Raw genomic sequence first — 16,637 nt, 5'->3', positions numbered from 1 at the left:
TTCTGGCTTGGGAGCCAGAGCCCTGAGAGGATAATAGTGCCACTACTGAGACAGGATCTTGGTGGGGGTCAGGGGCAGGTGTAAAGAGGGAAGGCAGTGACATCAACTTGCTTTAGACTCTGTGTGTGTTTATCAATCTGGTAAGATGTCTAATCATTTCTAATGGTTCTCCATAGCCAACAGTTCATGGAACAATATAGAAGGACGGCCATTTCACTCATCCGTGGAAAACACTCAGGTGATTAAAATAATGATTAAAATAAGATCTGGATATTGTTAAAATAATGTTGTAAGAACACTTATTATCATCAGCATGAATTAATTAACATTAATAGCACATACTCAGTTGATAAAATTCAACATGTAGCCAGGGCTAAGTACTGTGGGCTATAAAACGTTTCGTCACCTGATTGGCTGACAAAACTACAAAACAAGAAATGAGGAGACTCTGGGACAGCATTTAAGTCTGTAATTTAGTAGCCACTACTTTTCTACTTGTCACTGTCCAGGCAAGGAACCTCTCTGAGAATAAAGCGCTGAAGTATTAGGGTAGTAAGAACTGCCTTTCAGAATTAATTGAGGAGGAAAGAAATACCACCTTGTGAACTCTACAGCGCTCACAAACACAATAAATGTTACATTTTAACAAAATATTTTGATTGGCTAAATGACTCTTCCTTCGTCATCAGCCAGTGTCATGTTAACTGGGATATTTAAAAACATTTCTTTTCTCCTCGATTAATTCTGTAAGCCTATAAAAGCTACTAAGAAATTAACTCTGTTATTCTTTTTAGTATGCATTTAAGGCACTGAGCATAAAAACAGCACAATGAATTTACATAGAACTCTTAATATTTTGAGTGTTAGAGAAAGATACATTTTATGAAGTCCTAACTAGGCTCAAGGTAGCATATCCTGTGTGGATTCCTGGCCTCAAGAAACACATGGGGTAGTGCCAGTGAGAACCGTGTAGACAGTCATGACAATATGGTGGAGGGGATGTCTGCCTGGGCTGAAGTTAGCTGTCTGGGAGCATGGGGCTGATCAGCTAGTCCAGGGTTAGGGAAGACTGTCCATGAGTGTTCAATCTAAACTGAGGTTGGAGATACAAATGGGAGTTAGCCAGGCAGGGGAACAGCAGGTGTGGGGCCTTCTGGCAAGGGAGAGCATGGGGTGGACATCCTTGGAGTAGCAAGTGGCTCACCATGAGAGCAGTGTGATCAGGGTTCCTTCAGAGGGCTTTGGAATCCATCTAGGCTAGGGTGTCTAGGAAAGAAAGTGGTGAAGTGGTCTAGGGCCGGATCATGAGGGTCCTGTAGCTAATGCTTGTGAGGACAGGAGAGCTGTTGAAAGTTTTTGAGTCGAGGATAACATGAACATATTTATGCACTGGAAAGACTGTTGTGGCTGCAAGATGGAATCCATACTGGCAGGAGGAGAGATTGGGGCATGGTTGGGCATCTGGTAGAGTAATCTAAAAGGGAAATGACGTGGAGATAGGGGGCTCAGGTTTAGAGATGTTGAAGGTGTTTTGGGACACTCAAGGATGAGGTCATATCCAGCTGTGACTTGGAGATACGGGCCTGGAGTTCAAAGACCGGATGGCATGAAGACACAGATTTACAATTCTTGCATGTAGATGGTGAGTGAACCACAAGAACTCATGAGACCACTCACAGAAGGTCTAGAATCAGAAAAGCGGGCTGCAGTTAGAACCTAGAGAAGAGAGGAGTTGGTAGGAAGAGAAACAGCCCATGAATGAGGCAGAAGGGAGGGGCCAGGGAATTGTGCTGTTTTGGAAGACAACAGAAGCTCTTCAAGGACAAGGAAATGATTGTCAATAGCCAATGTCATAGAGAATCAAGTAAAATGAGGCCTGAACAGTGTCGGTGAGGTGGGAAAATGGACTCGGAGAAGCACCATACTTCATCCAACATAAACATGGTTGATGATGGTCTTATCCTTTCCCTGATGGTGGGAATGTCGTGGAAAGTACTTAAAAATTTTACAAAAGACAAATATCTGGGCCCCAACCAATATCTGATGAAGCAGAATTTCTAGGGAAATCACTGGTCATCCATGTATCTAACACGTGTCCAGGTGATTCTTATTATCAAGAAATTTGGGGAAGTAATTTTATGCCATACGCCTCCCTCACAAAACACTTTTCCACAAATTTCACTTTCTCTGAATATAAACTTCTAAGGCTTGAGGCCACCACCTTGAGAGAGGAGCCCCTGAGAACTGTGGTCCCCACTGTAGAGTGGCCCAGCTGGCCTCCTCCCTCAGAGCACCTGCAGCCTTGGTGACCGCCTCCACAGTACGACCCCTGCATGACATGCCCTCCCTTGCACCCACAGCCTCCTGGGATGCCTTTAATGTGACTTTGGTTTCATTTGCCAGCCATGACTATCAGACTGAGAGCCAAGGCAAGAAATGTGTCTTTCACGCCTTTGTGCCAACATCTAGTGGAGTATAAGCATTCAATTTATTGTAATTTAGTTTAAGTGCATAATAGAGGCTAAATAAATGGTTACTGAGAGTGAAAATAATAATTAAAACATCAATTGACATGTAGGGTAAATATCAAGCTTGCAAAGACATTTTATTTCCTTTAGCCAGTAAACTTTACTGAGCTGCCACAATTGTCCAGGCCCCATAGGAGCTGCTCAGGATGCTAAAATAAGGTGTGGTCCCTTCCTCAAAGAATAACCTGATCTCTCAGAGCTTTCTGGGAAACTTTGAAATTAGAAACATATAGCTGCATATAAAAAAAGATGACAATGTTAGATATATATATATTTAAAATCTAGGTCCTTCCAAAGTGGTGTCCCTCTGGTAAGAGATAATGATGTAAAAGAATGGCCTCTATAATAAATTCTTTCTCATGGTCTCTTCTTCCTCTAATGCCCATGATGATAACCTTATAAAGGTTTAATGTTTGACCCCAAAATGACCTGAGAAATGACTCTGAAATTTTGTGAAAACAAGCAGCCTGCTGATGGCCTTGGATAAGGAAGAAGATTTCACTGGGGTCGTTGACTTTGTTCTCATTTTGCCATTTACTGATCAGCAATTTTTGAGAAAGGATATCTTTTGTACAAATCAAAGTTAATAAGCTATGAATGGAAACTATGTGTAGCAAATGTCATCACTGATGGGCTTCTCTGGTTGAGGATGAGCCAAGCCTTCAAAGGAGAAGAGGCCCCTGAAGGAATAAATCAGCAGCTCAGAGGTGCACAACATCAGGGGCTGCTGGTCACAGGTGAACAATGCCCCTGGAATTGTGCAGCATAGCTTCCTTCCTGCCCCCGCCCAATGTGAACCCTAGACATTTGTCTTTGTTATAAGCAGATAAGATTCAGACATATCATATCCTGGATTTGGCACATGGCTCCTTATAAGAATCAGTGTTTGTCTTTCTTCCCCAACTGTATACTCATTAGCATAGAAAGAGTTCAGTTGAAACCTCGTGAGGCACCAAGTTAGAACCAATGGAGGCAAAACCTTCCAAAATGAGGTGCTAGCCAGCCATGTAGAAATTTCAAAACAAAACTGTTGATGGGAAACCGTTTAGAGGGCTTTTCAAGCTCTTGGGGAGGGTACAAATGGGTCAAGATGGTGAAGCTGACAGGAGGGAGTGTGAAGAAATTTCTTCATAGGAGGTGCTTCTGTCAGTGCCCACCCCCCACAAGGTGATGGGGTAGGAAGGAAGGGATGCTACATTCTCTACCTAAACCCCAAACAAGGAGCTTCAAACAGTACCATAAAGAGATGCTAATTTGTGTATTCTGGAATCTGGACACTGATGGCCAACTTCACCCAGAAAACCCAGCTGGTACAGCTTTGGTGACTAGGCCAGGAGTTACCTCATTGCGAGACACATACACTAGCAGAGCACAGACTGCATGAGTGCGGCCCTTAGACCTGAAGGGGGAAGAGAGAGGGCCCGGAGCCGTCCTATGTCCTGCTCAGTGACACTGCCTGCCCGGGGAATGAGACTCCAACAGAAAGGGTCAGGAGGAGCCGATGCTGGAACCAGGCACTAGAGGAGCCCCTGAGAGAAGGGGGGGTTTAATCAGCCCCAGGCCACTGTGAGGCCATCCTAAGAAAGCACACCACCATTCCCACCTGAGGCTGTGGTCCAGCATGGGAGGCCTTATAATGCAAGTTAGTTCACTGGAAGGAAGGGCAGAGAGGGAGGCAGTGAAGGGTGTGTGTGTGAGAAAGAAAGAAGCTGCTAGAAGAGGAAACGCTTCTATCTGGTAAGAGATTAGAGTTTAGTGCTGGTGAGGATGCAGAGAAAAGGGAACTCTCGTGCACTGTCGGTGGGAATGCAAACTGGTGCAGCCACTGTGGAAGACAGTATGGAGCTTCCTCAAAAAGTTAGCAATAGATCATCTACCCTATGATCCAGCAATCACACTGCTAGGTATTTACCTAAAGAATACAAAACACTGATTCAAAGGGATACGTGCACCCTGATGTTTATAGTAGCATTATTTACAATAGCCTAATTATAGAAACAGACCAACTATCCATCAACTAATGAATGGATAAAGAAGATGTGGTACTGGAGTGTTACTTAGCCATAAGAAAGAATGAATTCTTGCCATTGGCGACGATGTGGATGGAGATAGAACATATTATGCTAAGCAAAATATGTCAGTCAAAGAAAGACAAATACCATGTAATTTCATTCATCTGTGGAACTTAAGAAGCAAAACAAATGAGCAAAGGGTAAAAAGAGAGAGACAGAGAGGCAAAGCAAGAAACAGACTTAACTGTAGAGAATACACTGATGGTCACCAGAGGGGAGGTGGGTGGGGGATGGGTGAAGTAGGTGACAAGGCTTAAGGAGGGCACTTGTGATGAGCACCCGGTGTTGTATGGAAGTGCTGAATCACTGTAGTGTACATCTGAAACTAATATCACACTGTATGTTAGCTCACTAGAATTTAAATAAAAACTTAACAAAATAAAAAATAAAAAGACTTCTAACTTCATGAGAACAAAAAGAGATCAGAGTGTGGTTCTTTTCTGTGACCTGACAAGTCTAAATAATGAAGTGAGATTCTGTTTGCTTTCTGAGGTAACTATAGGACTTTCTATTACCTGGGAATGATCAGAAAGTTTTGCAGTCAGGGACATGGAGAAAACTTTCTCTGTAGAATACATTTTAAAGGGACAGTTGAGGTCTGAAATGAAGTGATTTTTATGATTACAGCCCACGTGTTCTGATCGCTTGATACTGCAGTGACGTTAATAAGAATCAGTCATGAGGGGAAGCCCAGAGGCTGAAGTCAGTGCGTGGAGGACAGAGCTCATGATGTCCAAGGATCAGGCAGGAACTCACTCTTTGGGGCCGGAAACCCCTTATGCAGGTGGAATAACAGGATGTGAAACTAGGGTGACACACTTTGGGGCTAACTTTCTCACAAGGGGATTCTGGCAGATGTTAGCAGCAATGGGAGCAGTTTTTCTCTGAGGCATGAACATCTGATGTGCTTTAAAGTTATAAGTGAAAGAGATGGAATTAGGGAGGAAAGTTCTGGAAGTCTACACAATGTATGAATCCTAGAGAAGGAAATGGTCATACGGCATCAAAGGCCTTTTTCCTAATGGTGTAACGGGATGAACAGGTCATGACGCTTTATCAACTTGATAGTCTATGTACAAGACATTCTTGGGACTCATTAGGATGATTTTAACAAATATATGCCTGCCTTTTGTTTAGGATTTGTAAGAAGTGGTATCATTGAACTCTTCCTTTCTCTTTCTGAACTCCATAGGATGGATTTCAGATAGTGGATTTTCCGTGCCCTACTCACACTAACTTCTTTCATTTAATGCCCATTGGCATCATAAAATGTCTTCTCTGCAACAACTTCTCATGCCGTCCAAAGACATCTGTACATCAGATTTGGTTAATTCCGAAATGACCTTTGCTATTTGTAGCCAAATGCCTTCTCTTGCCCTTCTTCGTTGCTCTTTAATTCTCTACCCTTGAATTCTTTCTGAATTGGTCAATTTACGTCTACAGATGCTTAAACATCTTTGTCTTCAATGAATACACATGGCAGGCTAGATTTTAGTTCTAATTAATGTATAGACTGTTAACAGTGGAGTGCATGTCCCTTTCTGCTATAAATCTCACAGGTAGAGTAGTTTCTGTTTTTATTCCCACCTGGCAGTGATGATGGATCCATTCCAGATGGTTTGTATGAAGTAGAGAATTGTCTAGTTTAGACTGGGGAGCTCACATTAAGGTTCATCTCTTAGTTACCTACTTGTGAAACTTTTAGGTTTATGTTGTTGTAGTTGTAATATGATATTATTTAACTTTTTAAAAATTAGAGGCAGGAGTTCCCTGACTGAATTTTTAGAGGGCAAAGACTCTTTGAATTGTCACTCAAAACTAGTCCAGAGAAATGAGAAATATGTGTAAATTATCTGCTGAATAAATTGAAAAGAGCTAATCTCTTCATAGTCAGCATCAAATAATTGTTGGCTGAATGATGCCTCCCCTCCTTCTAGATGAGAAAAGAGAACTGCAATACAATGTTGAAACACGGTGTCTTGTCTCAAAACATCCAGTAATAAACAAGGTGAACTCTGGCACAGATTTTACTAAATTTGGGAAGCTGAGTTTACTCCTTGGTAACATAAACTGGCATATTATTGTTTTCCTCAAAGAGAGTTTATGCACAGGTAGTACAAAAGAGCAGCCTACTCTCGCACAATTCAACTAAAGACTCCATGGAAATAAGTAACCCTTCTGATATGACCAAGCCAAGGAGGAACTAAGCCAGGAGCTTCTTTCTGCCCTGCTATGTTTCCTACGTCTCAGGACAACTGCCCTTTGGTTTTCTACATGTCAAAGTGTATGTGCTGTCTCTGAGGCTTGGTGTTCTAATTTAATGGGGATTTCATTTAAAATAAAATCATGGACAGTTGGGAAAGGAAAGCGATGACCCACTGTGGTTTTGTTTGGCCTGAAGATACAACAAATGTTCACTTGCCTCTTTCACAGAAACCCAGATAATGTACGATGAAACAATTTTGATGATATGTAACTCCAAAATCCACCACATGAACACCTGCAGCTTGTGGAAATACTCCAGGAATTTTAAGAAGAGCACAGTGAGGCGGTCAATCACCAGATGCCATTTGTTCCTTAAATCTGCAAAATAGGAAATTCACCCAAGGGCATAAAACGTTGTGGGTTTTTTTTTTTTTTTTTGCATTATTATTTAAAGCAGATCTTGTAACATTCAGGTTGGAAGGAGAAGCTGCAAAATAATAGTGATGGATGAATTCTAAGAATTTCAAAATCTGGAGGAATGGGGTCTAAAAAGTCCCACATCATGATGATTTAGACGTCATGCACCAAGACTCTAAAGGACAAGGTTGCTCTCCTTAAATTCATTAAATCAGCATGAAGGAGTATTTTTTGACCTTATTTACTCTTATTTACTTTATTCCCTAATTTCTTGGGAATATTAGGTAACTGAGCTCCCTTGAAATGACACTTATCTTCCAACAACCGCGCTTCTGTAAGTTCCGGGAGCTTAAAGAGGGAGTGGACAAAGCTCACTGGTCACCCCGTTGGAGCGAGCGGCAAGAGCCTGCTCCTTGTTGCAACTGAGAGTGAACACTGAGTGTCTGAATGACCCAGTCCCAGTTCACGAAATGGGGTCAGACTCACCCTAATCATAATTTTTAATCATATTAGTCATCTCCTTCTTTCCACCTTGTGCTAAGTAGTAATATTTTGCAGACTGGGGTCATGCTTCTGTTTAGAAGGGTTGTTCATGTGAATGGAAGTCACCACAGAACTATTTTGTGGCATCAGAATGTCACCACATGTGTAGACAAAAGCTCATGAGCCCAGACAGATAAGACCTGAGCATCTCTAAGTAGCTTCTTCTTCACATGGCTGGGGTGGTTGTGGTAGTTATTGTCTTCAGTTCTAAAAGTTTCAGAAGGTCTCAGTTATTGTGAAAAATGCTTATATACAATAGTATAATAGTTGATACAAAGATTTCAGTCATAACCGAGCATAATTTAGAGGTGTAGATGGCAGGTATATGAGGGAGTGCCAGAACAAAGTACAATCCAGTTTTTGGTGAGATCCTTTTAGTAAAGCTCAAAACCTTCATGCAGTAGTAGAGCAAATCTTAGTCCTGGGTCCTTGGTCCCACCGAGCTTTGTTCTCCTTCACCCTGAGGAACAGCCAATGCTTAGACATGGACAGGGCCATTCTGGGTCCCTCTCAGGGTCTTCTGAGATGAGGGGGTAAAAGGGACCAGGTTTGGGGGAATTTGCCTTTGGGAGGGATCTTCTGCCTTGTGCTTTTTCATTTTCTAATCCTTTAAAGCACAGAGCACCAGAACAGACTAAGCATTCTGCCTTCTCTGTCAGATAAGGCGTCCTGATCACCACGGACGCTCAGTTCTCGTCATGCCCTATGAAACGTTACCTCAAGGCTATAAAGAAAATCAGAAAAAAGAGCCTAAAGAATAAAGAGGGAAAACCTAAACTGACAATGACAACAAAAAGACCTCTAGGACTTGGCTAGACATGATAATTATCTCATCGCTCATTTGCCCCTCCAGTTCCTAGGTCCTAAAACATTAGGACTGAACTATAAGTATGCTCTTAATTACCAGTTCCCTGGAGAAGTCCCAGACTGGTTTCTTTGAGAATGCATTTGAAAAGGCCCTGTCTAGAACTTTCTGAAATTCTACATAGTTGCCTACCTCTGCTGCTGGTAGGAAACATCCCTGACTAGGTTTCTGACTGAGCCCAGGTAAGAACCACACACACAGCCTGAGCCTGGCGGGGACCACCTCTGGTGGCTCAGGAGCTGACAATCAGCCATCTGCTCTCTTCTGCTACCTCAGGATCACAAGGAAAGGATGGGAGCAATTGGAACCGCACTGTTGTAACTATAGCAGCCAAAAGACCACAGCCCAGCTTCTACTTCATGGACTGGATCAAATCTCTATCCACCTGGAACAAGTCTGTTTCATTCACTGAGTCTGTCAGCCAGGATTTTCTGAGCCCCTGTTGGTCGTGGGCGGGTTACCTGATGTCTCTTCCTCCTCCTCTTCCTCCTCGTCCTCCTCTTCCTCCTCCTCCTCGCTGTCTTTCCCAAGCTCAGCCTTCTCAGGGCACCCCTCTGGTTTGTCATCCCCACGCTCGGCCAGCTTCCTGATGTCCGGCTTCTCCAGGCTGGCGGTCAGATTCATCATGGCAAGGTCCGGAAGGCTGCCTTCGGGGTGGGCCAGTCTGTTGGCAGAGAGCAGCCAAGTCAGGAGAGGAAAGAGTGCGGGAGAGATCTGAGTGAGGGGCAAGTAAAAGGAGGATAAATAAAAATGAAAATCAGTGCAGGTGCACAGGCCTTGCAATGTGGGGTTGTTAGTGTCTTGTCACTTTTTTTTTTTTTTAAGCTCTTTCTAAAAACAAACTGTAAACTCAGTTAGGTCTTGTTAGCTTTTCCAATTCGGGTTCTAATGATTAGTCAGAAATGAGAGCTATCAACACCTAAACTTGACATTTTTCCCGGAGGAGAAAATGGTCAGAGTTTAGGATGTAGAAGCATGAAATGGCAATCATGTAGAGCAAGCATTTCATGGCTTCACGGGGGACTTACTCATTTTGGTGGATTGGTAATTTTTTCTTGATGCTGCTCAAAGTAATTGAAATAGAAAGGAAAAAAAAAAAGGAGATGAGAACAGAAGAATTATAAGGAATGTCAGAGATCACACATCATGCTACATATCATTCACTATCGCATTCCTGTATGCGTTTGTGGTAAGTCCTAATGCCAAGTGCATTCCAGGATGGCGTCAATAGAGTGCTTTTGCTATGAACCCTGGGTTTGGCGGCTGAGTTGAGAGTGGACAGGATTGCAGGTCATAAAGGGAAGAACGTATAGACGACAGAGGCAAATCATGTCATGCTCTTTTAGTAATGCAGCAAACCATCCCACAAGAATCCAGTCATTCACACTCTAAATAGGATTTTTAAAAATTACTCTTAAATAACGTGTAATCGCAGTCAACCTTTGCACAGGCTCATCCCACTCTGCTGTCATCTAAAGCAATATGCAGTGGAGGCAAAATGCTTTCAGGAGTAAGAAGTCTGCATTAGGTCCCAGTCTGCAGGCACTGGTGCTTACTGGGGGACTAGCAGTCATGGGGACATGGGGTGTGACAGCCCAGGTGAGGCACGGCGACAGTTTCGCTGAGCCCGGACAGCAGCCAGAGCATTACAATTTATTTCATACTGGACAATAATGAGTACCATCTTCCTCCTAAATTGTTAGAAAGTAGATCTTTTTCCTCATAGCCAATTTGAAGGAACATTTGTGGGCAATAAAGAATATCAGGGAAAAATCCACTGGAAATACTGAGAGTCTTCTCCATTTATAATAATTAATGTATATTTCAGCCTGGTTGTAACAGGATGGACAATTAATAATGTTATCCTGCCTGTATAATTGTGGGCTCTGAGCATATTATTTAACCTTTCTGAAATTCACTTTTTTTTCTGTAAAATGAGTAAGTTTGGCTAGATAAAAACCTACACTTATTTGCAACTCATTGATTTTATATTTGAAACACATCTGTGAAGCTGGGTAACTATTGCAATGAATCTGCATTGTCCTTAGACTTTTAGAGTTTTATCATTCAAAAGTAATTCCTCTTAACAGGGTGCCAAGCAGGTAAATTATGGAATGCAGAAACATTGTGAATTGAATAAAGAAAGACCATCCTGAGGATGGCTCCACATTGGTGGAAGGAGTTACGATGACATACCACTTTCTTATTTTCCAAAGCTAGTCAATCCACCCTCCTGTCTTTGGGGAAGTTCCCCCCACCCCCCACTCCTGAAACTCCAATACCATATTTTACACACCAGCACTGCATGTCAAATCACAGGGGGCATATATGCTGTTCTTGCTTTGCTGGGACTCTGCATGTGAAATGGTGTTAAGTGTAAAAGCAGTCAGCTGTCACACAATTGCCAATATTTATATGTTCTCTTCAGCATTGGCAGGGGACGCATTTTGTAAGTGAGAAGATACCTCTCATTATGACATTTGGTGGAAGGATGACCATCTTGGAGTGCATTTTTACCATTCTACATCAGTACAGCCACGACTTAGTACTGACAAGAAAAACAACTTGCCAAGAATTAGAGCTAATTAATGGAATGAAACTTACAGAGATGAGGCTGTTTCTGCAGCTGTCATGCTGGCTATATAACAAAAAGTCCTCAAGCGAAGAGATCCCCAAAGTGTCTTGCCATAGGCAGGGCATATTGAGGGGAGATTAGCGAATGAAGGAATCAAAGAGAAACACTAGAGTAAACCTTGTGGAAGTGTGTCCAGAAGGTGGACTTCTGGAAACTTGTAACAGTCTACAAGAGATCTGGGACAAGATAATGTTGGGGAGAGAAGAGAACCGAATATCTGTGTCTGAACCAAGTATCTGCACATTTCCGTCTGACATAATCCTTGGGAGGAAACCAGGTATGTAAGATCCAGATGCCTTCTGGAGCAGTCTAAAGTTGGGAGCTTGTAATGGATGACAGAGAAAAAAGGGAAAACCTGTATCAGCCTGTTGTTTACTAGACTCTAGGAGTCTGTTAACTGAGAAATTGCATGAGAAAATCTGTGTGCACAAAATATGTACAGATGAAAATAGTTTTAGTGCCTGGAGTTTATGATTTTACAAAGGACACCTGTGTAAAGTCTTTCATTTTTCTTCAATTTTTTCATAGCAGTTTTTTTGAAGGCAATACAAAATAAGGTTAAAGCATGCTCATTGGAATCAGAAAGACTCAGATTCAAGCCTCACCTAGACAACTTACTAGCTAGATGATTTAGCAAAACTCCCTACTCTGTCCCCTAAGTCTCAGTCTGCTGATCTGCAAAATGGAATAATAGCACCTACTTCACAGGATGCTGGGAAAACTAAGGTGATTTCTGTTAAGCTGTTAATACAGTGCTTCGCGCACAGGGAATAGTTTTAAAGTAAAGAACCATCTGCTAATGATAGATCTTCATGTACCACTTTGATAATTTGTATCATGAAAAGGCGGAGTTAGAAATATGTCTTTGCAAGGGACCACACCATGCTGGACACCACCATGCTGGGACAAGGGCTCAGCTTGGACTATAACTCTGTCATTAGCACATTCTTAACAGAACTTGTATATTACAATGGCCATTTGGAAGAAAAAGAGCAAAGGTTTCTTCTTTGGGAGTCTGTGTCCACCATTCTCAACCTTCTGTGCTCTCTGCTGTCTGCCCACCACCTGCCACCATGCATTTGCTGAGGCTGGGCTGCTGCGCAGGTGGGGCTCTCTGCACAATGTGGAGCTCATGGGCAGAACTAGCCCCCAGTTTGCCATAGTGAACAGCTGGACTGAATCTCCTCTCCTAGAAAGCCTGTGTACGTCAGTGTAGATATCCCCCGCCCAATAAATTTTAAAAAGGGATCCTGTTATTTCAAAAAGTAAATTGGTAACCACACTCCCTGAAACTTACAATATAGGTAATTCTGTGCTGATCTTCGTGTGCAGATGATCTAATCAGCACTTGAAGGAGATTTATAAATAGACATGGTGATCAACTGGATTCTCAGAGAACCCCCTCCCCCACTTCCTTAAAACCCACCTTTTTGCATGCTTTTCCCCACTATGGAGTTCATTTTCTTTTCTTTTGCATTGTCTTTATCCATGCCTATAACTTCTTCACCTTGCTTTTACAATGCTCCGGGCTCTGCGCTGTAACCCTCTTACTGACTGACCATTTCTCCTTCCGCAGTCTAACAAAGCAGGTGATGTTCTCTTTGTGTTTTCACTCTTTCCTTCTGCACCCACAGCTTTCTTTATACGGTTCTTTATACGGTCCTTGATGCGTGCATCTCTCCATTTGTATCTACTTAATTTTAATCTAATGATGGTTCTGGGGGCTCTTCCTTTGAGGGTGGAAAGCCAGTCTTAACTCTCCTGGGCTCCCTTGCAAAATGTAGCACTGGGCTTGGTATACAACGTGACTCACTGAAGTTTGGCCAATAGATTCTACACACACCACATGGGCATTCTTATTTGAAACAGAAGAAACAAATTATGTTACATGGACAGTTGAAGAAACCTAATTCTGTATTGGGAACTAACTTTGAGTAAATATATGAAACCACATATTAAGGTAGTTTCCATGAAAGAAAATGGAAAGTCTACCATTGTAACATCTCCTTAGTCTAAATTCCACTTATTTTTATGACTGTTCTAATTTGGAATATGTAGTAATGTAAACTGCACCCACCCTATTCATTAGACTATTAGAGAAAAGAGGTGTCTTGCAAATTTCTAGTGTTTATAACTAATATTTAAATAATATTTATACTGCTTAAGATTATTTTCTAGAATGTATACACACTTTTAGAAGATGGTATTCACAGATGAGCACTTGATTTGTAAGTTTAATATCACATCTTAAATGGGCATGGTAGTAATTTCCTCCAAAAAAAACCTACTCAACAAATTGGGTGTAACATGGCCCTAGGTTCGCCATATGACACAGAAATGACCATTATTCCTGTTGAAATATTCTAATTCATTCTGTTTAGGAATTCAGTTGGAACTTCCTCTCAATTATTCGTATCATCAAAATTTTATCAGTCACCCACTGTTCTTACCACCCCTACCTCACACCTTGTTAGATCATGCCTACATTTTAATCAACCCAGAAGCTGAATGTAGGTATGTCTTCTCTTTCATCCAGAACTTACATTTACAAACACTTTATTCTGCTTATGAAATAACACTGAGCATACAAGGAAGAAATTATGGAAGAAAGAAAGCTTAATTAAAGGATTGACTTACTATTTTCATCAAGACCAGGTCCTATTCAAAATTGGACATGCTTTACACACAGCCTTTCAGAAACACAGTGAGGGAAGAGTTTATTGGGTAACATCTTCCCTGGGGAACGACTTTGGCCTTTTTTAATAAGCATTCAGACTAAAATGAAAGATTCCACAGCAAAGAAGATAGTGCTAACAGTGGAATGTTTTGAGTCTTTAATTATTTTAGATGACTCTGGATCTTGATCATTCTAAGAATTCCTGAGTGCATTCCCTGGCCTTGTGACTTGGGTTAATGGGGATAGGCATTCTCTCAAGAGAGAAGTCTGAGACAACCAGAACCATAACTTGTATCAGCCCCTCCTGTTAGAGCCCATCAAACTGACTTCTGCCTTCTTAAGTGTCCCAGCCATCTCCTCATATAGCAAATGATAAATACTTTACGGGAAGAAACAGAGACAGAAAGAGATGGATGGACAGGGGAAGAGGGAGAGAGGGAGAGGGATGGATGGAGGGATATGGGAGTAGAGGGGAGTGAGGGGGAGAGGGAAAGGAGGAGAAGGGGAGGTGAAGAGAGATTGAGAGAGAAGTTCCTTATGTTTAGAGAGATGAAATTTCAATAGTTGCTCAAGATGTCCAGCTAGAGTCTTTATCTTACTTCTCTGCCTATCAGCTAAAAACCCGAGGTTGACTCTCCTCTCTCAGGTTGTCAACAAAACTAGCTCCCAAAGGAACCAGCCAGTCTTCATCTCTCCTTCTTCAGTGATCTGCACAGTGATGCACTAATTTTTCACACTTCTTTCTAGAAGTTTTGGTCCCCAGGCTTTGCTATTTGGTTGTCTGCCTTGGGATGTTACTTAAGAGAAAAGCGAATGGAATAGAAAACCAACAGATCTTTCAAAGAGTTATTCTGCTAATTGGATTTATTGCAAAATACATGTTTCTATGAACTAAATTACTGGCTTAGGAGTGGATATTTTAATTCACTTATTTAATGAAGTCAGGATAGCTTTAGGAAATTAGATCCCAAAGGATCTTTTTCTCTGTACTCTTAGGGAAGTTGAGGATAACTCTGCAAACAACACTTATCAAAGCTTACTCTTTATTATGTGTGGTCATCTGCATGTTTTATCTCCCCAGCTGGGTGATAGGGCTCGAAGGTAGGGCCCTGTCTCAGTGCCCATCTCTGCATCTTTTGTGAAATCTGGTGACGTAAAAGATCTTTCTTCAATATGCTAATCTTTCAAGTTGGGGTATATTTGAAGAAACCAATATCTTAATTTTCTTTTAACCATATAATTGTTGTAACTATTACCACTTCGTTCAGGAAATATCCACTGAGGGTCAACAGATGGGTGAGGCCCTGAGGTAGGTGATAAGTGGACACGTGGTGAATTATACAAGGACTCCAGGCCTGAGGAGCTGACGCCTCTGGCAAGGGAGATAAGACAGGCAGGCAGACAGAGTGTCAGAAGGCAGCAATGGTACACTGGGCTGTGAAAATTCAGAGGAAGGGCAGAATATTGTAGCGGGGAAAGTTGGCATTTGTGGGCAGGTTTGTGGAGGAGGTGGTTCTTGAGCTGAGCTCTGAGTGATGTGTTCAAGAGGGCAATAAGCTCTCAGGCAAGCATTGAGCTAATTTACCAAAGAATAAAAGTAACGGGGCATCCATTTGAACCAAGACCAAAGGTTGAGCACCAGCTGAAGACCCTTGGAAACCTCTGAATCCACTTGCAGCACCATTCAGGATAAACATGAAATGGTTTGGTTGGCAAAATACATCCATGAGCATACCTGAAGACCACTGTCCACTATCTGATGACATCATTTACTATCTGATGACATCATTTTTCGTTTACAAAACAGCGAAGTGTTTAACACACCAAGAAACCGTTAAAAACAAACAAACAAACAAGAGAGAAAACATTGAGGTACCCACCTATTTATTATTAGATATACGCGCCCATTGACTTTGGCATGGCTACGAGGTGAGAGATGGAAGCACAAGGTGGCATGCGGATGAGGAGACAGGTGGGAGAGAGAAAGAGGAGACTGTTAGAGAGCAAAGAGGTAGACTGTCTTGCAAGCTTTAAGTATTCAGGTGTGTGCTCATCGATACTTCCATGCACGACGACGAGTCAGGGCAGCCAGGGTCAGGAGAATGCGAAGTTAGATTAGTCAGGAAAAATGCTTGAAGGGAACAAGTTGCTCCATTCTTCTCGTCCCTCCCCCTCTCACACACTTGACTAAAAATTGGTAATGTTTCAATTTTCAGAGCACAGTTATCAAGTAAAAGACAATCTAAAAGATGAATTCTTGCTCTTTCCCCCAAATTAAAAAAAAAATCCTACTAAGTAACCATATGCAACATAGTATTCCCTAGGTTTTCTAAGACTGAAGTTAAACAAAGTCATTTTGTTTCTATATGCATGTTCTAAAAGAAAGTATGGACAAATTGCAGGGATGGATATTTAATTATACAATGGATATTTCACACATTATTATTAAATATATATGTTATCAGAGACTGTTATTCCCAATTTGTGGGCCAGATTTTGTAAAACATCTACAAAGGAGGCAGGAGCAGAGAAGGCAAAGCATGACAGTCAATCCCAACTCTGTAAATACTTCTTTCTCTTCCTCATTTTGATCTTAATGTGGTCACTTATTAAGGGCTCCAGGGACAAAAAAAAATATTGTTAGTAAGGAAAATACCCGGATGGGAACAAGTTGCTTAAAAAGATGGGATATATA

General features: G+C 41.8%; 1 protein-coding gene across 1 annotated transcript in view; it reads right to left on the bottom strand.

The window, feature by feature from the left end:
• PIEZO2 (piezo type mechanosensitive ion channel component 2) overlaps nt 1-16,637 on the bottom strand; it is a 526,331-nt gene that overhangs the window by 91,862 nt on the left and 417,832 nt on the right. The window contains exons 18-20 of the mRNA XM_035724088.1: nt 15,823-15,864; nt 9,092-9,294; nt 7,023-7,183 (exon numbers count right to left, since the gene is read on the bottom strand). Coding sequence (XP_035579981.1) covers nt 7,023-7,183; nt 9,092-9,294; nt 15,823-15,864 — 406 coding nt within the window. The remainder of the gene's footprint in view (nt 1-7,022; nt 7,184-9,091; nt 9,295-15,822; nt 15,865-16,637) is intronic.

The sequence above is a fragment of the Zalophus californianus genome, chromosome 14 (genome assembly GCF_009762305.2).
Source record: "Zalophus californianus isolate mZalCal1 chromosome 14, mZalCal1.pri.v2, whole genome shotgun sequence".
Lineage (NCBI taxonomy): Eukaryota > Metazoa > Chordata > Mammalia > Carnivora > Otariidae > Zalophus > Zalophus californianus.
Note: the sequence above shows the minus strand (reverse complement) of the source record. Positions and strands in the feature narration are given on the sequence as shown.